Raw genomic sequence first — 24,372 nt, 5'->3', positions numbered from 1 at the left:
GTCTTTGATAATTAAGACTCTAAAAAAGTAGTTTGAAGTTGTCTACACAAATGACTACTAAGCTGCCGCAATTATGTTTAGAATCATAGAATCATAGAATCAGTAAGGTTGGAAGGGACCTCCGGAGATCATCTAGTCCAACCTCCCTGTTCAGGCAGGGTCACCTAGAGCATGGTAGACAGGGTTGCATCCAGGCAGGCCTTGAAGATCTCCAGAGAAGGAGACTCCACAACCTCTCTGGGCAACCTGTTCCAGGGCTGTGTCACTCTCACAGTGAAGAAATTCCCCCTCACGGTCAGGCAGAACTTCCTGTGCTTCAATTTCTTGCTTTCAATTTCAATTGCCTCTTGTCCTGTCACATGGGACAACTGAAAAGAGTGTGGCCCTGTCCCCTTGACACCCGCCCTTCAGGTACTTATCCACGTTGGTAAGATCCCCCGTCAGGCTTCCTTTCCCCAGGCTGAAGAGGCCCAGCTCTCACAGCCGTTCCTCATAGGGCAGGTGCTCCAGCCCTCTGATCATCTTTGTAACCCTATGCTGGACTCTCTCCAGTAGCTCCATGTCTCTCTTGTCCTGGGGAGCCCAGAACTGGACACAGTACTCGAGGTGAGGCCTCCCCAGGGCTGAGTAGAGGAGCAGGATCACCTCCCTTGACCTGCTGGCAACAGTCTTCCCAATGCAGCCCAGGAGACCATTGGCTTTCTTGGCCACAAGGGCACATTGCTGGCTCATGGTCAATCTATCATCCAGCAGCACTCCCAGGTCCTTCTCTGCAGAGCTGCTCTCCAGCAGGTCAGCCCCCAGCTTGTACTGGTGCGTGGGGGTTATTTCTCCCTAGGTGCAGGACTCTGCACTTGCCCTTGTTGAACCTCATGAGGTTCCTCTCCGCCCAACTCTCCAGCCTGGCCAGGTCTCTCTGAATGGCAGCACAGCCCTCAGGTGTGTCAGCCACTCCTCCCAGCTTGGTATCATTGGCAAACTTGCTGAGGAGGCACTCCGTCCCCTCATCCAGGTCATTGATGAAGAAGTTGAACAGGATGGGACCCAGTACTGAGCCCTGGGGGATGCCACTAGCCACAGACCTCCAACTAGACTTCACGCCACTGATGACGACCCTCTGAGCTCTGCCTTTCAGCCAGTTCTCAATCCACCTCACTGCCCACTCATCTGTCCTTAAGCCAGATACCCTCTCTGATAGTTTGAAAGAGAAACTACCGAGAGGACATTAAGAGGCTTTCTGGATTAACATGTACTCACCTGATCAGAAATAGCCAGACGTTCAGGACACCCTTTAAAGGCCACCTATTTTCTGAAATGTGTTCTCTGTTAGGCAGAATTTTGTGTTTTTATTAGGGTCTTGAATTTTTTCGAAGAATTTTTTAACCTTTCCAGACTAGTTTTAAATAAAAATAGTAGTCCAAGAACAAGTTTAGAGTAGAATAAAGTGAAAGCGTTTGTATCTTAAGACTTTCATGTATTGTGTCAAATTTGTGAAATGCTGGATTTATGTACTTGTGTACATAGCTATACAGATTTACATATACGACTTAAGTCGTGGTTGCGATCTGTGGCAACATACGGCATTACACTGAATACTGTCATGAAGGGATGAGCTTGGGAAGTATTAAAAAATGTGCATAATGCCTAACGGCTTCTCTTGATTTACCTTTCTGTTAGGGTATGCCTTTATTGGCATGGAGGCAAAATGTGGTGGGTATGATGAACAGAAGAGCCATGTCAGATCAGATAAAAGTTCTGTCTATCTTTGTATCCTATCTCCAGGAGTGCACATCAGTGGGAGAATAAAAGAACTGGGCAAACACATAGTGATTCTTTCTTGGATTAACCTGCCAGCCTTCAGTAAACTTTAGTTCAAGGACTTCCAAGGCCAGAGGTGGTATTTCTGCACCTGACAACACTTTAAAAAAAAAAAAATCACTTAGGCACATTTTTGTGGGAATAATCAAGTAAGTAAAAATCAGTTTAAAGTAAGTGCTGCCATAGTTGAACCAGGATTTTTAAAGGATATTCTCTGATACTGTTTGGCTCTGTGTAGCTGATTTGCCAAAGAATCCCAGAATAATAAAGAATATTTAAATAAGTTTCTTTAAATGATTTTCAGTCCCTGAGTACATGCAACTGCAATGCAGAAAACAGATACGAATATTTTGGCAGATACTTGGGGGGAGTAGGAATTTAGAGGACAAAACTGAGAAAGAAGAAACAGAAGGACAAATGATTTAGAGGTAAGGATCTCTAAAGAAAAAAATATCTTCTTCATTCTCTTCCAAAATTCAGGACACCAGCGCTTTTGCTGCTCACGTCGGTATCGTAGCTGTAGGACTGGACGTTTCCTTTTCATCCCGTTCACCTCTCAGTCGGTAGCCGTGCCAGAGCGGCAGCGGCATTAGCCTAAGGCCCGGGGTCCGACCGTCTCCGCTGAGACGGCAGCGCTGTTCTCTGGCTGGCGTCCCAGGGGTGCTGGGAAGCAACGTGGTCTGCACAATCTCTCTGCCTCTTGATCAGAGACAGTCAGGGTCACAGACGTGAATATTATCTTTGTGACGCTTCAAGCAAGCAAACAGATAATATTTTTTTTAAAGGAATGTTGCATGCAGCCCGTTGAATATAAAAACGTGTCGGATGTTTGACGGGCTGCTCCGTGGAGGGGATGTGGCGAGTGCTCGGCTGCCTCCCCGGTGGAGGGGGCGGGAAGGGAAAGGAAGGGAAGGGAAGCGAGCGCACACGCGTGTGCCTGCGCTTGTGCGCGTGTGTACGTGCACATGCTACAGTTACGGAACGGCCTCTTTTCTCTTGATGAATCCCTTGCGTCTTCCCTCTGATGTTAACTAAGCCAGGGAGCGTCTCTTTTTTGTTGCGTTGTAGTCGGGGAATTGTACCCTGTACATTTTTTCAGCTGAGCACATTTGCATACAGGATATCAGCCCTAAGTCTCCTCTTTGAAAAGTATTTGTACCAGACAGTTGTGTAGTTTCAGGTATGCATTTCATTTTTTTAAAGAAATTGTGAAGGAGCGAATACAGAACAAAAGCAGCTTTGCTTTAAGAACAAATGTATAAGTATGTGTTAAAATACAATATCCTAAACACATTTACTTGCCAAACTTAATGCGAGAGTGTGTTTCTTTCAGGTGCTGTTTAATGCTGGGGTTGAGCAAGAGATCCATTTGTATTTAGGTCCATCCTGAATTGCAGAGTGTGTGTGAATACTGAATATTACTTTCCTCCCTCCCCGCTGGCGACGCCAGGAAAGCCGGGGCGGCGAAGGCCTCGCGGGCTGGGTGCCCAGCGGCGCGCGCGCCTCAGCAGGGGTGCCCGAAAGCAGCGCGCTGCCTTTGGCCCGCCTGGGCAAGCGCTGGTCGCCCTTTGGAACAGGAGGCGTCTTGCCACCAGGGTGGGAAAAAGTGAAGACTTCTGGCTTACGAAGGCGTGGGGGCCAGCTGGCACAAACCCACTTCTCCTAGAGGTGATTTCTTACCGCTAGTACTTCAGTTGTAGTAGGAGCAGTCAGGTGCCAAAAGAGCTAGTTTGACTGGAGCTTGGTCATGTTATCAAAAGGATTTTTTCTGCTATTTTACCTGTGCTAGCATGGGACTCAAAAACAGGGGCTGGTTTGATCCTGTATGCATAATATAAAACCTAATTATTGTACTGTGATAAGGCAAACAATAGTTACTGTTATTTTTATAAAATTATAGGTACAGCGAAAAGTATAGAAAAGAAAATCAAAATGTGTGATGATTTCTTTATCAGTCAGCAGTCCTTAGATAGGTTCACAGGTCTTCAGATTTGTCTGCAAAATTCTTTCTTCTGTAACTTTGTATACAGATTCCCGGCCTGTGAATAAGGATGGCATTATTTGTTGAATGTTAAAAGATATATTTAAGTTCTGGATTACCTTACAATTGTATACTTGGGAAATATGTGTGGAAATAAAATGTGTTTCACCTTTTATTGTATAATCATTTCTCTATACTGGGTAATTTCACTTTTTCTGGAATTTCATCTTAGCTTTAAATCTCATTTTATTTTATTTTATTCTATCTTATTCTGTTCTGTTCTTTTTTATTCTATTTTGTTCTATTTGTTCTTGTCAGGACTAAGATTTACATAATAGCATACCTTCCTCTCTTTGTATGTCTTGCTATTTTTCTCCAAAATGCCTACACAGATATTTTTCCATGTCTTCAAAGGTTTTGTTCATGTTCTTTTCACCAGGGCAGGGCTGGATGCGATAATAAGAGACACCCAGATGCCCAAATGTTCCTTTCCTTTGGGAATGTGTTGCTCCTGCAGAGCTCTAACTGAAGCGGATTGTCTAAGAACTGGCTCTTCACCTAGGAGCACAAGACACCACTTCATTGCTACCAAGAGATTCCTCAATTTTTAAAGGTTATTGAGGGCTTGCTGCTGTAGTGGATACTTTTCTATCAGACTTGTAGAATTTTTATTATATTTATGACAGTGCTTCCAGGCAGGAATCAGGTTACAGTACCATTTTGTTAGACCCTATAGGAAGGTACAAATATAGATCTTGTTCTGAAAAGTTGTTTTTATTTTTTTACTCTGTATAGATTTTCCTGGTATTTTTCCCAGTCCTTCAACTTGGCTTAAATTAGTTTCAAGGAGCTATATTCATAAGATTGTGCTATGCAGAGAATTGTGGTAGATAAACTTTGAAGGTTGGGGGGGTTGTTTGTTTTATTTGTTTTTTTGCTTCTTTAGTTGGTTGATCTTGAAGTGTTTTAAAGAAACAGAAGCTTAGCTGTGTAGAAGTTAAAAAAAAAAAAAAAAAAAGAAGAAAAAGAAAAAGGAGTAACTACTTTCGACTTCCCTCTATATGTCTGTAATTTTCTTCTATCTGAAGTGGAAAAAACTGATTTCATCTAGAAATAAATATTCTTTGAAACTGAAAAGTAAACCTAGAACTTACTGAAGCTGTTTAGTCTTTAAAAGCTGATGAGACCACAGAAGAAGCAATTCAGGGTTTTCAAGGGAGGTATGAGGCCCATGTCTTTGCGTTATTAGGTCCAGTCTGCCAAGTTGCCAGCGCTCTTGCCTGAGTCCAAAGAAAAGTTGTGGCATGTAAAAATAGTGTGATACAGCAGGAAAATTCACTCTGGCATGATCTGGTGGCTAATTGTTATTGCAAGCATTCAATGAAATAAAACAAATCAAAAGCTAAGCAATGACCTGGTGACCACCAATGTAAACTTTTAGTATTAAATTGAACGTTGTTTGCTCTGTACAATTACATCTTTAAAGTAATGTGTAAATAGTAATACTGCTCTTGATTCAAAAAAGCAAAATGAAGGCAGGGTTTATGAGTATATCTAATTTTAATTGTTATTTCTTAGAGGGTTTTTCTTTATTTCAGTTGTGAGAAAGAAATGCCACAAATTCCATCTACTGTGATTTAATGGAAAAGATATGCACTATTACACAGAAATAAATGAAGTTCTGAAAATAATTCTTGAGGGTGATAACTTTTAAAGTACATACATTGATGGCTGTTTTCTACCCTAAAAAGAAGAAAGGTATTTTGTTTATCATAGAACAGAGTGTTTCTGTGGCAGGCTTAGTCTTTTGACTTTGCTTATATGACATGTTTCCTTGAATCTATGTCTCCCAGGATACTTCTGTAAAAATAATAAAAAAAAAATCCCACTCTTGCCCCTATCATTTTTGTGTTTACACTGATGACTCCAGTGGGTGGACTGCAGTAATCTAGATTCCAGTTTTAGCACCACTGTTCTGACTTGCTTGAACAGATTTATGTGGTACACACACATGGTCATGTTTTAACTACTTTTCTATGATTTTATGGTATAATTTAGAAGTATTTTCTTCCTTGCTAAATCAGTCTCAAAATATACTACTTTCAAGTATTGGATTTGCACAGGATAAGCCTATTGTGAACCCATGGAATTTTTACGATTTCAGAGTTTCCTTGTGTTTGGGGAAGAGGGGTATGTAATGTAGTAGCCCACACAACAGGAGGTAGTCTGCACAGTGGCATTTTTTACTGCTTTCTGAAAGCTGAAAATAGAGAGTCTACAAAGTAATTTATTAACCTGAGTATCAGCTCACCTCAAATCAGAACTGACCCTTCCTTTCTGAGAGCAGAAATGAGGCATGAATCTGTTTGCTGGCATCTACCACATGCCTTGAACCAGCTTCGCCTGTGGCAGAGGCTCCCTTGGAGCATGCTGTAATCACACTATTCTAAAGCTGCCTATAGTGGAGTTCTGCCACAGATCCTGAAGTGCCTTCTTGGCACCTTCCAGAGCTTTTACAAGGTGGCCAAGTGGTCTGGATTGCCACAGGCTGCTGCTGAGACCCTGTGTGAGACTGTGTTTCTGGGTTGTAGTCCGTAATTGTAAAGCGATTATATAAAGTGGCCATAACTGAACAAGCAAACAATACTCTTCCTTTATATTCAGAGCAGTACAGAACATAATCCAGAAAAATTAGCATGAAACTTTAGTTCCTTTTTTGACACCAGTGGCCTATTTCTGTGTTAAAAGAAGTCTCTTATGTCACAAGGAAACCTATCGAGACCAGGGCAACGAAGGAGCAATCATATTAGCACCTGCATTGGATGCCTTTTTTTTGTTAACTATCAGTGTTGAGACAAAGGGCAAGTGGAGTTTGAGTGACCAGTCCTGTACCAAGTGCTCTTTGTGGAGAACTGTGATTTATCTGTGTAAGAAATAATTTCACTAGACGGGACTAGAAGTTTGTCTTGCTCCATGTCCTGCCAGAAACCCAACAGAAGATGCCCAGAGAAGAGTACCAAAACAGGGCAATAGTAGAAGAATAAATCTGATGCTTTATTTAGGAAGATTAGATTTAATATTCCAAGACATAAAGAAAATTAAGTGCATGCGTATGTTGTCTTTTTGAATATTGTATTTTGCTCAGGATCATTTGTTCTTGTTAGTCTGCATGTGAAGACTTGTGAGCATGCATATGTCAGCATGGACTGGAAAAATGTCCTTGTTAATAGTAAATGTAAAACTTCTATGAAAGGAAAGGGTGATGTTCTTAATAGTTTCTACAAAATACTAAACAATGTATTTTATTCCAAATAAATTCCATTTTATTTGTTAAAGTTTCTCTGATAATCTTCCAAACTTGAATCAACCAACCAAGTATCCTGACTCTTTATACACTGATCATTTAATAGCAGAGAAAGAAACTCTGAACTCTAGTTCTTCTCTCTTAAGCATAGTGCTCAGCTGCCTGGGTGTATCTCTTCTGGCCTTCAAAGCAGGTCCTCCTGGTACCTTGGGGTGGTGAAGCTGTGTGATGGTAGCAGGGCAGCCCTGCTGCTCACATTTCCGCCATAAGCAGAGGAGTGGTTGGTGGGACCTAATGCCTCAAATCTCCATCATGTCATGCTGTCTAGGAAGGAAAAAAAAAATGGACAGCTTCCGTACAACAGAATATTTTGCAGATTTTCTTCCTCTTTGATGGCAAATTGTGGTCTTCACAATCCTTTGGACAGAGGGAGATGTTCATCCTCCAATAGCGCACTCTAGAACAGAGGCTGGAGGGAGGGTCTGATCTGATCTTTCCAATGAAGAATTTGTTGTAGGTAAATGAAGAACGCGCGTATGAAATGGTGGACTCTGGGTGGTTACTATCTGAGGATGAGTTTTTAGAATTCTAATAGTTTCACTAACATATCAGCTTATTTTTCATCTAGTTATCAGAAAAATATATATAATAGCAGGAATTACTAGGAAGGGAGCTGAAAACATCATTATGTCAATCTAGAAATTCAAGGTGCATCCTTAGGTAGCAATTTCAGTCCCCCAACTCAAAAACCCAGAGCAGAAGTGGAAAAATATCAGAGAAGTGTGACAAAGAGAGGTATGGAACAGCTTCCCTATGAGAACGGAACAGGGTATGGTAGAGGTCTGTATTAGGAAGTGCACTGAGAAGGATGATGGTTCACCGTCTCTTCCAAAGCAAGAAGTGGGGGGCAGCAGTGTAACCACTAGGTGACAGATTCAAAACAAACAAAAGGACTGTAGAGCATTAGACTGTGGATGCTACAGGATATTGTGGATGCCAGACGTTTTACAAGGGTTCAAAAAGCAGACTGATGAGTTCACGGAAGAAAAATCTACCAAAGACTATTAACCACAAAGAGATTTTTTCTGCCTCAGCAAGTCCTGAAGCTGAAAATTATTAGAAGTTATTATTGTAGAGTATTCCGGGGAAGTTTCACTATATGCTTGCTTTTATTTTTTAAGTCTTCCAGAAGCATCTGCTGTTTGTTGCTGTAAGCCCAAATATAGGATAGGTGGACCTTTGACCTGACACCAATATGGCCATTTCTGTGCTGTGTCTAACATTCACCATAAATTTTAATATGATGTAACTTTTGCAGTTTACTCACTTCCTTTTTTTTTTTGCCTCTCAGAATCCCTACTACATATCCCTGAACTTCTGCTGGCTGCAGCCATCCTCACTGAGCCAGCTTTAACCAACCCTACGTGCAGTTTAGCACTGGGAGCACACAGAATAAGTCTTCTGAGTAATGAGCTCGTGGATAGTCAGACAGAAGTTGTTATACAGGGTGAACACAGAGACGAATTCTTTCATAACATCTTGATTATGAAAAGATAACTGTGATATTTATATCTCCCTACTTACTTGTAACACCGTCATCCTGTATGTGTTGGGGGGGTTGTTTTGGATTTTTCACAAAACATCTCTCTAGTTTAATGGTCTATTGTGTGCAACTTTTTTAAACAGACTTCTAGTAGAACTTTAAATCTTAAAAAACTTGTTTTGCCTGACATGGGTGCTAGGTATTAAAAAAGTCTCAGTATCACAGTTGGAGTAGATTTTTAGAAAATTGTCTGAAAAGTATTAGCCTAGTAAGCCCAAGAGATTGTTTTCATGCCAGACTGTACGTAAATGCAGGCTGTAAGGGGGTTTTATGTTTGCTGGTGCTGAAGGACAAGCTTTGTCGTGATGAGCTGTTGTCTAGAATTGTAGAGATTTCAGGTGCTTTCTCTACAGCTGAAGGAAGTGACTGGAGAGCTCTAGGCTTGCAGGAACTCCGCTATTTTCCAACCTTGTTAAGGCTTGGTATTGTAGCAATTTTGTGGAGCTGGATGAGACTTTGATATGTCTGTGCTTTCCTACATCAGAAGATGGGTACATCCTTTTTGATAAGCACTACCTCACTGCAGAGGTGAGAGCACTGGCTATGTGAGGTAATAGTGCATGATGTTAACCACAAGCTTTTTATAGCAGAGCTCTTTCTAAATATAAATATTTCCATACAACTTATTTCATGTTGCAGGGTGTCGTATTTCAAAAGGCAGCACTATGGCAAGCCAGTGGTTAGTTTATGAGATTACTTTGAAATTAATAAAATGATAAAGTGATAAAAATGTTGGCTTTGTGTAGTGTAATTTCTTGCTGAAATGATTTCTTAGGTTTACAAATAATTTTGTTGAGAAGAACAATATTATTTTGTAGAAAGAACTTACGCTGCGATAAAGAAGATATGCTTTAATTACTTGTAACGTTTTAGTGATTTCCTTTAATTTTACTTTTTACTTAAAGTTGAGGAACAAACAGTAACAGTTTGGGATATAGCAATATGTACATTGCATTAGTATACATTCTTTTCTCTATATGTTGTATTCATGGAATGGGGCCTCTAATAAAATATTTTTCCCATAGGGAAGCATAATTACTATCTATGTATTCACAAATAAAATGCATCATACACTAAAATTACACATTTTAAACATAGACCAAATAGCTTTTTAATTGTATAGCCTCTGCTGATCTACTCCTCTGAGGTACTGAAGTTGCATTTCTTTGGAGACCTGACACAGCTGAGAATTTACAGTTGGCGTATGTAACTCTGGACTTTGATCTAGATGGTTAATAGTATTTCTTCATGGAGAAAATAGTACAGTCAACCCTGGGAACTGTGTCCCATTATATATGATAATTTCAGAGAGAAATAACAGCTGAATTTTTGTTTTCTGCCTTTGAGGTGGGGCAGGGGAAGAAATTTTGCGTTTTGTTTATGATGCTGTTATCACATAAGCATAGGTAGTATTTGCACAGCTCACTCAAGTGATGGTAAATGACACTGATGGAAGCTTACGTGAGTAATGGAATTACTCACATATTGATGAATAAAGACACTCATGGATGTTGCTCATGTTGAGATTCTTTCTAGCTAGTAAATTCTGTATTTGGGCAATCTCTAGACATGGCAGAAGCTGGCTTTTTGATTTGGGGTAGATATTGGGAAGACAGTCCTTGGGGGGTGGGTGGACAGTAATCTATCTGGATTTGGGAAATTGTATTTTTTTTGTTTGGTTGGGTTTTTTTTGTTTGTTTGTTTTTTTTTTTTTTTTTTTTTTTTTTCAGTGCTCAGGCATTTTTTGAACATTTTATAATTTGTTACAGGTAAAATAGTGCAAATGGCCCTCAACCCCAAGGGAAGGGCAATGTGAGTGCTCCCAATCAACTATTGGGCAAGAGAAATGATTCCTGGGAAGTCAGGGGTGGCCCTTGGGAATGCATGGGAGAAAGGGGCCTCCTGCTCCTGGGGACCAGCGCTGGATTCGGACATGCCCCTACTCTGCATGTACAACTGCTATTGTATTTGATGATATCAAGTCTTTACCAGGAAGCAATGTTTTGAGGCTTGAAATGAATCTGTTTTGTAACAACCTACAACACGCACTGAAACCAAAATGTTCCAAGTGTTCCATTAATACACTGCCCTTTTCAAAAAAAAGCCCAGCACTTTGTTAAAAACAAACAAAAAAAATAAAAACAAATAAAATCTCCCAAGTAAGCAAACAAAAAAATATTCTCAAATTTAAAGTGCTCCAAAGTCATGGTGAGTTCATGAACCAGCCCCGCTGTTTGATGTCAGCACAACTCGGCGGAAGTCTGTGGTTTGTTAGCTAACTGCTGCCGTAGATTCGGCACTCCTCGCTGCCGGCGAGCGCGGGCAGCGAGCGAGCGCAGCGGCTGCACGAGGCAAACCACAGTCTGAACCTGCCGGCTCTTTGACAACGGGATTAAGACCCTGCCTCAATTTCAAACCTCAGCTACGTTAGCCTGTCCCTTGCTGTAAGCTTTTGTAGCGTTTCGCAGCTCACGCCACGAGAGACCACGTTTTGCAGAGAAGCAGGCGAGCACCCCAGCTCCCGCTCGGCTGGGTGGCCCTTTCGTCACGGGGGAGGAAGAGAACAAGCATGCCACGTCCTAGGAGAGGGAAGCTGCTGCTGGAAAAGAAAAAAATAACATTATTGCCTCATATTACTTCATCGTGTGACCAGTTAGAGCAATTGTTGCTTGTCTGTGAAAGTAAATACGGGAAAAAAAATGTCCTGCAATGTAAAAAGTTCACAATCTCTACTGCAGGTCATTATAACTGACCTTTCCTCTAAAGGCGGTCAGCGAGGAAGTGGTTCGCTAGTCCAAGGTTTAAATACACTTTGCTGAGCAAGAAGAAAATGAGAGAGGAATTCTTACAAGACTGTGTGTAAACTTTATTTTCTTCCCATTGTTTCTATATGATTTGATTAATAACATGATATCTCCTTCTGGTTCTTTGAAAGTAAGCATTTAAATACAGTGAAGGAGTTAGAAAAGAAGAAAATTAGGAGAGATCATGGAAGTCTTGGCAATACTTATTTAACACTTTGGTAAGTTTATGCACTCCTGCAGAGTGTACTAGAAATCCCTCAAAGCCGTCTTTAAATCACCTTACAGTCATTTTGCTTTGCAGTGGGAAAAATATTTTGTTAAGAGGCCCTGTTCCATGAACACAACACACACAAAGAATACATAGCAATGCAGAAAGACCCAAGTGGGACTCCTCCTTCCCCCATTTACTGCATCAGTTAACCATATTTGCTTGCTCTGTGTGCACTTGATTCCACCAGTGTTCAAGTGAAAAAGTAAGTAGGCTTACTTCTGCTTCTAGGGAAGCTGCAGTCGAGATGGATTGGGAAAGCTTATGGGATCAGCACTGGTGTCTCAGGTACACGGCAATACCTGCAGCTCAGGACAGCAATGAATGTGGAACTGTTTTTTTTTTAAAAAAAACAAAAACTGTTTCAGCTTTCTTTGTCTGGCTCTGTATCTTCCAAGTAAACAACAAGAATTTAGGTGCATGTGTTTTTTCTTACCTCAGTTGTTTTTGTTGTAAAGAGCTCATGAACATTATACGACAGCAACGCAGAGTTTTCTGTAATGATGATGATCAAAATGCCTGTCCTTCAGAATTAGTTTGAGCTGAGCAGTATTAGGAAGAATTTCTAGCAAAGGAAAGAGTTTTCGTTCAATTAGTTCATATGTGCTGATACACCAGGGCTGAAAATGGCTTATGCCCATCTGCGGGGCTTAGGTCTTGTTAGTTGCATGATCAAGAAAAGCTTCAGAGCAGTATCTCGGAGAACAAGCTTTCCACTTTTGTGGAGAGGCACTTAACAAGGTGCTCCTGTCTATTGATTATAGGGTGTTAGTCTCATTCAATTTTTGTTTTATATTATTTTTGAGAAAAAGCATTTCTACAGTGAAATTATTTAGAGAAAAGTAGCTTTCCTTTGATCCTTTCACTGTATTTAAATTGGTGTATATTTTAATCAGTTTTAAAGCATGTTTGCTCTATTTACAGTTTCTTGTGGCTTGTTGCAGTTTCTGTTGAACATGTTCTCTTAAAAATATTTTGTTTTGTTTTCCTTAGTTTCCAAGACTTGGAACATATTTAGCTGGCTTTCTCACTTAAAAAAAATGATATAACTATAGTTGTCATTCTTTGGGGAGAAGGTATATATAATATTTCCATTTAGCTGTCCACCTATATAAAAATAAAGGAGCTTATTATGAACTTCCTTCTTCATTCTTTCATTTTACTTGGTTACTGTTTCTATTTATTGTTGGTTATTTTCATTTCCTATTGGGAGAAAGCAAAATAGGAAAAAAATAAGTAGATCACTCTGATTATTCCACTGACTAAATAAAATAGTGACTACTAAGTCTGTGGACAGGTATGAGGGTCTAAAAAAAGTGATTGATTAGGGGAAGTGTTCTTAGGGAACTCATATTGCAGGTAAGAAATAGAGGACTTCTGAAAGTGTGTTTATCTGTCTTTATTCTTTCCTCTTCAGAAATGCTGACTAGTCATTAATTTAAAATATTACCCATGTAAAACTGAGCAGAGAAAGCTCTTGGTGGTTATAAAAGTAATCGAGGCATGGAATGCATAGGCATAGCAAAACCATGGTACACGTAATTTGGGTATCAGTAAAACCTGCCTGGCTTTAAAAAAAGAAAAAAAAAAGAGAGAAAAGAAAAAAGAAAGAAAAGCTGAGCACATATCTGCAGCAGGAAAATAAAAATAAAAAATAAAACCATAAACCTCAGAGTTCCTGAAAGCGATTTGCTATTAACGTCAGTGTTTATAGAGAATGCGACGATTTAGATCAAGCAAACATTCTTTGACATTAGTGACGTAGCAGACTCGTGTTCAGAGAGATTTCCTGTTTACTTTGGGTCTGAATGCAGAAGTCTCAAGAAAGGAGGTGCTAACGTTTTCATTGCATATCTGTATGCAAAGACAGCCCAAACTGTTCTGAGTTTCATTGCAAGCTGTATGTACATTTTTATTCTTCAAAGTGAAGGAGTAATGATAGTTTAGACATAAAAATCTTATAAGATCAGAGATGTCTTGGTTTGCTGACATAAAAATAAGATTATTTTAGCACAAGTTCATTTTTAATGAATTACAAATATTTAATAGGTTTGAAACCATCCTGGTCAGAAATATATGGTTCAGTAGCCACTTTTTTAATGCCTAAAAGATGGACAGCCCATGAAATCTGGGAGAAGAGCTCATTTAAAAAATGAAGGGAAAAAAGGTGATGATTCCTGAATTTAATCTTATAATGCAGAAAATAATCAGCTAATAACTATTTGGTAGCCTTGTGAGGTACCGTCGTGCTTTTCCTAATTGGCACTGTTACCAAATTTACCTGGGGTCAAGAGATCGAGTGTCCATAAAGGCAGAACTGCTCACTTAGAAAGTGGTAGTAAGGCACTGTGATGAAGTTCACTGCTTAGTTTTGTGCTGTTAATTTTCTGTGAAATCATTTTTTTCAAATCATAATTTCTGTGAATAGTCACAAATAGAAATACATCTTTTTTGTAACGTGTATGAGTTATAGTTACAAGGTTATTTTAAAATGTATACTCTTTTCTGAAAGGCAGCAAACTATTTCCCATTTTCTTATGTTGCTTTTCTAATTAAAAAGTACCTGGGGTTTATATTTAATAGCTTGTTGCAACTGTTCTTATTGTTTTGAAAATATGTATGCATTAAATTCCATTTAGCTATCCAGTCTGTACAGAGTAAAACAGTTTGTTGCAAGCCCATATTGCAATGTTTGTCTGATAAAGATCAGAAATAATTTTTTTTTCATTTTTACTTTGTGTGGTTGTATTTTAACAAATAATTTCATAATTGTGAAAACTTACTTAGTTTCCATAATATGACTGTTTAGCAATCTGGAGACTCAAGTCCTGAGGTTACTTCTGAACTCAGGTCAGCTCAGTTTTGCTGCCAAGGCAGGAGTCCTTGTTTTACTCCCAAACGATACAAATCTAATAGTAGAAAAACACAGCCTGCAATAAACACACTAAGTGGGTTTTATTTCTCTTTTGATCGTCTCTAGAAAATGAGATTGCAGGTTGTTTTGGTTAACTGACTTCATTAGATTTCTATCCTGTATGAAAAGTGTATTTCTAAATATATGATTGTGATACTAATGTGAAAAAATCCATCAACATCCAGACATGCTTTACAGAATTTATTCTGTGTTTAGCGATTCTCCAACCATTACCTTAATCAGGTAGGCAAGAAATTGCTGCACGTGAAGCTATTTAGGAATTTACTTTGGCACCAGAAACCAAAACTGCGTCTTAGAGAGAAAGTTTGTAACAGCAGCAAACATACAGGAAATAGATCATGAGGCAAAATAATATGCAGTGTATCTTAGGAAAAGTGTAAGATTTTACTTTTAGAAAAAGATGGGAGAAAGAGAAGAAGGATCAGCTCTCCAGAGGCTGTGGTAAGGAGCAAGCTGGCGTGCTCTGGCTCATGGGAAGTGTTGAGCAGAGAGGGGTGCTGCTCTGCAAGGCCGGGCCAGCTCCAACCAAGCGAGCACGGAAACAGAATTAAAAATCCATTGTGACTCCTACTGTGGTTCAGGGACCTGGTCCTGTCTGGGAACGGCCACACTGGGACACCAAGCAGACTTCATGGGAAGCCACTTGAGGTTCATGGCCTTGCCAACTCAGCCTGCTTCCAGACCTAAATTGTCCCTTGAGCTTGTACAGGGCTTTGCCCGAGCTGATGAGACTGATCTGAGCTGGCTAGATCTATGGGATAGTTTATTTGCATTTTGGATAACTCACCTTTGGGTATTTTAATTAGGACTGTAGAACAAAGAGGGGAGATATACAGCACAAAGCATATTTTTAAAAAGTGTTTTACTGTGGTATAACTTGTAATGCATTTGATGCCAATTAAATATTGTTTTTGCAGGCAAAAACTACTGCTCCGAAATGCAGATGTTCCTGTTATCATGAATACATACTTCAGTCAGAAGGTGCTACTTAGTGAACACTTAGAGACAAGAGAGAAGACACATGGTCCTGCAAAGATGCTTATTAGAAAAAATATTATATCTTTGGCACAGACATTTAGATTAAATGACAGTGAAGATGATCTACCACAGGAATCTTCAGAAAATCAGGTAAGGTGGTTTTTTTTTTTTGCAGTTGAGCACTTTGTAAGAAGTTGGTGAACAGATGTTTGGAAATCATACTAAAAATTCTGAATTACTGACCTGTTCAGTTTCCCTTTTCATTTAGCCAAAGCTGAATAATGTGATGTTTATTTAAATAATATTTTCTTAGCAGAGGCTTTTGGCCCATCCAGATGCTGAACTGCTGTGAAGTTACTTTGCTGAAGTCTCACTACTGTGCTAAATAGTAATTCTAGCTTGGTTTTTCATTGATTTTTCTCTTATTCTTTGCAGCTAAATAGCCAAGTTTTATTTGAAACAAAATCCATTTTCTATTAACTGACTCAAATTATTAGTTTTAATAAATACTCTCTTTCCACTCCCATTTCTTTACTCATTTCCTAATCAATCCTATCCTTTCTTTAAAGTATCAGTTGGTACTTGAGCCCTTCTGTGTTTCTTTTTTCCCTATTGTGGTTTTGTTTATATTAAAATTGCTATTGACTGTGCATGTCTTTAAATGTGGTTGTACAAGCTGAGGTATTTTAAGGGATCTGATACTCTGTGCCAGCACTTTCTGAAACTAAAGGTCTTGTAAAGGTTTTATGTTGACCATCCAAAATCATTCTTAACATTTGAGAAGTATGGCCTAAGAGTTTGATGAACAATTTTGAGTCCCAACATTTTCTGTTTGCCTTATATTTAACTCTTCCTTTAGGCCAGGGAATGAAAAAGTTAAGTTAATCAAATCCTAATCTTATTTCAGCAACCACTGCACCTTTTAAACAGCTTCTGCTTTGGTATGCCAAAACCAGTGTAATTGACCTGTTTCATTCATATTTCCTACCAAACAAAAACACTTCATTTGAAACTCAGGAGACAAGTTCACTGTAACAACTTTGTGGACAAGAGGTAGCAAAGCACCAGCATTTTCTTTTAAATACTGTAAATATTCTTCTCTGCTGGTGCATAGTGTTTATGACAAAGTCTTTATAACTCCAAAAACTCTTCTTGGCATTCAACCTTTCACTGTCGAAATGGAAATTTGACTGTTCTGGGAAGGAGACATGTGATACCAATTTTACTAAAAGAAAGAACTTCTTTTAAAATGAAAATTAATGAAGTTACTTGTTCAAACTAAGGCAAGTCGTATCATGATTTTATTAATAGAAATTATTTGGGAAGTAGAAAAAGAATAGAAAGAGATTAAGGTTTTCTACTTTTCATTAATCATGAGATTCTTTTACATTGAAACTTTTAAGTTGGAAGACTAAATTATTATCCTATAAAACTAGACCCCTTCTTACTTGCAGCTTAATCTGAAAGCTGGAGCATTGAAGATAGATTATACCCCTTTCTAGGAGAAGAAGAATCAGGCCATCTTAGAAGTAAAAAGGAAACTCAATTCAAGAAGAAAAATGATAAATGCTAATGCCAGTTCTGTTTTCCTCCTAGCGTAACCCTTATTTGTCATGGATTGAGTTATTTCAGTCCAGGACACCAGTTTCACACAAGAGAGCTGTGTGCTGAGCTCTTTCTTGAGTGTTAATTAAAAATCCACAATAAATGCTGGCCATTAGTCTGTAAGTTAGTTTATACGTAGTAAGTATTTTGAAACTAACCTTGTACTTTTTGTGAACATTTTTCGTGTTGAAGTTTTATTCTTTTGCACTATGTGATTTCAAAGTCTCATGAAATGTTTCTATTAATGGGTTTTCCTTCACCAGGTTGCTTGTGCTCCAGAGACTACACAAATCCGTAACAAGTGTGATTCCAAACAGCACTCCTTAGCCCTCAGTACTGTTAATGATTCTCTGCTTGAAATGGTGGAAAGTCAGGGAGCAGTGGGATGGAGAGAAGTGCAGGTACGAGTGGTTATCCAAAGGGTGTACTGTTTGCCTGCAAAAGAGGGTTTCAGATGCCAGGTTCAAGAAAACAAGCCTACTCATGCAACATCCCTCATGAATTCAGACCAACCAAATGTTAGGTGAGTAAAAAGATACATGGGAATTTTGCTGGTGAGGTTGTAACATATGAGAAGCCCAAGGAGGGGGTGGAACTGCTGTTCTTAGTCCTCTTTCAGCAGGGGATAAGCACACTCCACAAAGTACTGGTTCTTGATGGTGATGGTGCATTTTTTAAAACAGTTTATTGTGAAATACAGTTTGTCTGCTCGGAGAAGGGAAGGATTTGTCTTTCTGCCTGCAGTAAGTGTGTTGTAGCAACAGATGACAGAAGGTTGAAAATGAATTAAAGGAAAGTTAATATAAAACCATTGATGATTGTAGATGTTTACTATTACTTGAGAGTCTCTGAGAGACTGTTACATCAACCACTTCCCATTTACCTAATTCAGCCTCCAATATGCAAGTAACTCTGTGCAAGTAACTCAGAGAGTTGTCTTCTGAAACAGGAGTATATGCAGAGATGAAGAAATGAAAATAGAACAGATATGCTAGACACAGTTCTCCCTTCTGACCAGTACTGAGCTGTTGAACCCTTTCCTTTTTTTCCTTATGTTCCTGCAGGTTTGAGGCCAAAGACTGATTTCAGAGTCTTTCTCGGCAACTCTGGCTTTAAGATCACTGTGGCTATTTACTGAATCTCCTTCCTTTAGGTTTTGTGCTAACTTTCAGTTCATGCCTTGTTAGACTATTATGAGGCAAATACACTCAATTTTGTTTTCTCTTGGGAAGCTTATTGAAGTAAGCTACAGTGGCAGAGCTTTTATCAGAGTTCTGAGTACAGCTTTTCAGAGTATTAGGAGATTCTCTTTTCCTGAAGAGTTTAGGGCCTGAATGGAGATTGCAGTCAGTTTAAAGGGTTGCATTGAGAATTCCATAGCTATAATTTGCAATACTCTTTGAAGGGATTCTTCAAAGGTTTGGAGAATTTGAGTTCCTCCAAACCACTCTGCTGCTAGTAATAGCATGCTCACAGGTCCCTCTTCCTGAGTTTTTGAAATGCTGGAATTCTCCCATCTCTTGCTGCCTTCTATGCCACTGAATAATTTACAGTAGTCATCAGTCAGTAATCTTCCTTCGCAAGCATTTAGGAGGCTTATTCTTTCCTCAAATGCGTAGTTGGTCACCTGTAGAAAATTAATTAATAACAGTATCCATTATTTTATAAAAGGTCATTTATGTATATGGAGTTTGCATTAACTTAAATCAATTTTAAAGAGTAATTGATAGCTTTTGTTGTGTGAACTCATTGCTTTATATTGGTTTAGCTGTTTCTAACTATTATAAAAAATGAGGGAAAAGTACTTTATCAGCACCAAATCTAATCAATCTAATAATTTTGACAACAATGTTCCTCTGCATAGATTTTCTTTCTACAATTGATCAAAAGTCAGGCCAGCTGACAGTCTGATTCAAATTGATGTTAACTCCTTTAATTCTAGCTGAGTTCAAAGGGTAATACCCTCTCCATGTTTCCTTTTAAAGTCTTAACCAAGAATACTACTTAACTTGCAATCACAGGGTTTCAGGTAGTTAGCCTGCCTCTGTCCACACCCTTCGCAGGAATGAGGTGAAGCTAACAGAAAGCTGAAGATTGCACTTCTTATATCAAACTTGAAATAGAAATAACTTTTTTTAAAAAAGGTCCTTTGCTTTTGAGTACATGCAGTAGCTGGATAATCTCATGTGCAGTTGTTAAATCTTGGAAGTACCTCTAATTTTATAGATGTTCCAGCTCAGAAAAAGAGCTCAGATGTTGTCCTTCTCAGCTATCAGGCTATCGTTTGGAGCCATGTTCTCTGAGGAGAAAAATCAGCCCTCTTACTCTTTTGAAAAGAAGAGAAGGACCACCTCTTCTAGAGACTGAGGAGTGGCAAACACCTAGTACTGCTTCATCACCTGCCATTTTCATGGCTCATAAGCATCCATATGAGATTTTGTCATCTATCAAAAATATCTGTCTGTCACCTGATAGCGAATGAATAGGTCTGACACCCTCTGGCAGTCCTTTGAACCAACTGATTGATCATTCTTTTGTAAAGCAAAACTTTTTTTTTTTTTTTTGGTAAACTTCTTTTTTAAAAGTAAAATTGCTGTGAAAACAACACTTGTATTTCAGAAGACAGGATGAGTGAGAGAATCCATTGATTTGTTAAACAAAAGATTCTAATGAGTTACAAGGCAGATGAATAGTTAATTTGTTTGTATTTTAGACAGGCTATTTTGTTGCATGTCTTTTTTTTATAGCATTCCACACTAAATTAGATGTTGTTGCCAAGGGAAGCACAAAAACACAGTAGAATGAAAGCGGCATGAAATCAAATATGGAACAGAGAAAGTAATGTGTTTTGTTCAGGGCATCTAGTTTCTAGAAGGAGACTGGCAAATTGTGGGAGAAACCTCGATTTTCCTTTTACGGAAATTAATTCATTGAATTATTTAAAACTAAAATGAGTGAAGTGCTAGAAATCAGGTAATACCTACCTGTATGTAGCCTCTGTTGTTCATAAAGATAAATGTATAGCATACTGCCTTTATGGATAGACAAGTAAGTATGTCTAATGTTTTAAAGTTTATTTAGTTGAAGTATACTTTCTTAGGATGATGAAAAACCATTACAGAGATCAAAATGTTCTCCAGCTTCTGTCATACTTAAATTATTCTCACATTTCCCATGTTATTGTCAAATCATTTGCCTTTTCCCTCAGTAATTGACTGTTCTCGCAAATGAACTTCTCATGCTCAAGGAGTTTCAAGGAGGAAAACAAACAAAAAAAGAAAATATGACTTGCCATGACTGTCTGCCTCTTTCCAGCATTCCTGGCATACTTTTTGCTGCCTTTTTCCTTCTGATCAGAGAAACTTCTACAAATGATACAACACATTTTTGTCTAAAACTGATTATTTTGACTCTTTTTGAAAGAACCCTTATCTATACATACACAAATCCAAAAAAGAATCCTGTCAACCTGAGGAGGTTTTGGCATTGAGGTGTCTGACTCACTGTGTCGACCTTGTACTTTGTGTTCCTGGGATAAAGCAGTGTATAATTTGGATTTTGCTATTGCCAGTATCTGTTTGTTTTGAGTGGGCCACGTGAGTTCTGCAAAAAACAGAGTTGGTTAGTTTTATTCCTTAAAGGAGAGGGATCATTGTGTGGTAGTTGGTGAAACTAAAATAGGCACATTTTTTAGGACTACTAGGCAGTTAAACCATTCAGAAGGCTCGAAAGATTTGGTTTAGGAAGCTGGACAGAAAAGGGTGTTGTCTATTAAGGAGGAAAAGCTAAGCAATTCTGAAGTAAAACAATGCTAGCCATGGCAGTGAATCCACATTTTAAAATCTTTGTGGGTGAGTAAAGAAATTTTCCATTCGTTTCTCTTGGATATTATTTTGACCTACTTCTCACCTGAATGCTAGCGCTCTAGCCCACAATCGTATTCTGTACCAAGATCAAAAGAAGGACAACACATTTACTTTAAAAAATAAAGTAATACACCTCCATTCTGCAGTCACAAATAGTTTTTTTGGTTTTACTCTCTATTTTGTTTTCTATTTGCTAGATCTTAGAGAAACAAAGAGGCCAGCTACCATGCAAGCAGGACCCTTGGGGAGAAAAATATTTAGAACAGCTAAGGATTTGTTTGAGTGGCTGGAAGAAATGGAAGCGTGGGGAAAGTAACATTTCTATTTTTGAAAAGGACCACAGAAACATTACAGTCAGTTGCTGGGATTGATTATGCTCTAGCAAGTTGTTGCAAATTTCTGTGTACTCCCTGCCTATGTAATTCTGTGTAAAATGGTTTTATTGGCAAGTAATAATCCTGTAAAACTGATTCATTCAAAATAGTACTTCCTTTTTCCTCTCTTTCTTCATCTAATAATGGCTGCTGTTTACCTTAACGCAAAAGCAGTCCATGCATCAACCTGTCTGGCAGCATTCACAAGTAAAAGTTGAGTGTCAAGAGCTACAACTAGCATTTCAAGAAGGTACACTAATATATTGGTAAGTCATACTTGAGGTAAGGTGAACTCAGCTTAAATTTTGTAAGGCATATTTTTTAAAAAAACAGTGGAGGTTTTATTTTTTGAAAAAAGTCCACATTGGAAAGGACTGTCACAAAGATCCATGTTCACAGATGCTAACATCTGTCTGTATATTTTTTGTGGCTGACTTAAAATCTGTTTACAGCGTTCCATTTGTTTTTTTGTGTTTTTCAACAAAACATTTTAAATGGAGTGGTCATAAATGTAAGTTTTAAAAAAATTACTTTATGTTTCTTGGATGTGCTTTTTCAAGTGGGAAATAAACAGGAAATAGGTAACTGAAGTGCAGTAGAGAGTACTCCATAAGCTAGATATTTTCTGATTTCCCCTTTTCAGATCCTCCTCAGAAGTGAAAATACGTGCTTTTAATATTCTTGCAAAGTCATCTAATTGCTACTTGAGTGGCTTTAATAGTTCTCCTAGCAGCTGTGGTTCAAGGTCTAGTAACCTGTTTCTGCTTCGAAGCCTCCTTTTTTTTTTTTTTTTTTTTCTAAGCACAGTTAAGACTCCCTGATACTTGGATTATTCCCTTTTGTCTCCACCCTGCTCTTTCTGTAATTCTCAAACTGGGGCCCCAAAAGAGAGACTAAAGACAAATGGCTGTTGGAAAAACAGCTTTGAAATCACATTATCCAGCTGAGACATTAAGCTGTGTTATATATTTAACATTGAAGTTTCCCTATGTTGTTGCCCAGATAGCCCTGAAAATTGGTTTCCCTGCTGCTGATGCTGCAGATGGATGGGTGGAACTTTGGCTTCTTCCAGTGCCACTGTAGTATAACAATTTGTTAGTTTGACATTACCGTTTATTTTTCAGTGCTAAATATTTACATAATCTTATTCTGTCCGAGGGCAAGGTGAATGCACTGTTATCTGACCTACTCGGTATGGGGGGGGGAAGCCCCTCCCACTTATGCCACTGAGTTTAGACCCTGTGCTGGGAATAGACAATTAAATAAAAAGAATTTATTTTTTTCTTTAATTGATTGTTGTCCTAAAACTTGTCAGGACAGTGGTAAAGTTGCTGATGCAGAAAAAGAGTCCCATGAAGATGGTAGCCAGGATAGACCTCAAACATGACACAGATTTAGTCTCTTTGGAAAGTAAATGTGCAGGAACAGAAATCAATCAGTCAGATGATGGGCAACACTGTTTGCATGCCTTGTGTACAGCTAGGTACACTGATGCTACTGGTTGCTAGCTTATATTTCCTCCATAGTCAATGTAAGTGCTTAAACTGATCAATAAAGTGTCCATGTGTTTACAAAAATGGACCTCTAAAGATTATTTTGTTGGTCAAGAAAAAGGAATAAGTCTACTGATTGGTATGTTTCCCATGATAGAGAAATCCCAGAAATACATAAATAATGTAGAGAGATAAATATTATGGAAGCATCATTATGCATAGTTCTGCGTTTACTACCGCTCATTTTGCAACTTTACCTTTTTCCTCCTCCCACATCTGATTACAGACAGTGCTTTAGTAACCTGGAGAAACCTTATTGCACCTGAACACCTCATTTCTCACTGCTGTCCATTTTATGTGTCTGTCCACTGAAAAATTATTTTGGAAAGAATATAAAAAATGAGGGGGAAGGGGAACAGTGATACAGTCACCCATATGTTATCCTATAGTGGAAACCAATTTAGGAAGTCAAAAGGCAACAATTTGAGAAGGTAATTTTCCAGCCCTAGAGATACAATAAAGGTATGTACTGTTGTACGTTGTCTAGTTGAAACCAGGAATAGTAATTTTCCAGCACCTGCTATTTGTCAAGAAGTATTCCAAGATGGCCTACGTAAAAAGTATGGAATCTTTCCCTTGTTTTTGACCTTTCTTCCCCTTGAATTTTTGTATCTCTGAAAGTTATGTGGCTGACAGAACTGAGAGCAGAAATCCTCCATGTGTGCCTTACACCCCTACCTTTCACTAAATGCATGACTGCAGTCTTGACCTGGAGGGAGTGTTAAAGTCATGCTGGAGCAGCTCTCCAAAACTTTTATAAAAGCCAGATTGTGTCTCTGGAATTTGTTTTCCTGCTACTATGGTACAGAAGGTAAGGGCCATGAGCACTGATAAATGTTATAAATACAGATATTTATGTGGACACACATTGAGGTAACAGTTGGGAGAGAAGTCTGAACTACCCAAATACTGTAGGTAATTTCTGTGCGACTTGGGCAGGTAAATGCTCTCTGTAAGCACTCACTTAGTATCTACATAGATCAGTGGATGTGCAAAGAAACATCAGTATAGACCTAATTACAATAGCAAGTTTCCCAAAATGAAGATTGCTAGGAATAACTTTTCATCAGCTTTTAAAAAGCTTCTATTTGGATATGACAAATCAGTACTTCTTGGAAGGATGATATGAACATAATCTTACTCTTTGGGAAAGAAGGAAGTTTTTTATACCAAAGCCCATCTTGTGTGGCTTAGAGTCCATCTTGTGTGGTTTTAAAACTGATGTGTACACACTAATAAATATAAAAAAGGATAGAGATTTGTGTTGTTTGGCTTTGAAGAGC

At 38.6% G+C, this 24,372-nt stretch overlaps 1 protein-coding gene across 1 annotated transcript in view; it reads left to right on the top strand.

Annotated features, from left to right (window-relative positions):
* The window catches only part of SPIDR (scaffold protein involved in DNA repair), a 202,661-nt gene that overhangs the window by 116,926 nt on the left and 61,363 nt on the right, over nt 1-24,372 (top strand). The window contains exons 9-10 of the mRNA XM_085316261.1: nt 15,631-15,841; nt 17,560-17,819. Coding sequence (XP_085172387.1) covers nt 15,631-15,841; nt 17,560-17,819 — 471 coding nt within the window. The remainder of the gene's footprint in view (nt 1-15,630; nt 15,842-17,559; nt 17,820-24,372) is intronic.

Source organism: Rhea americana, unplaced genomic scaffold (genome assembly GCF_003343005.1).
Source record: "Rhea americana isolate MKP2758 unplaced genomic scaffold, rheAme1 scaffold_46, whole genome shotgun sequence".
Lineage (NCBI taxonomy): Eukaryota > Metazoa > Chordata > Aves > Rheiformes > Rheidae > Rhea > Rhea americana.
The sequence above is the reverse complement of the archived record's forward strand: the minus strand, read 5'-3'. Positions and strand labels throughout refer to the sequence as shown.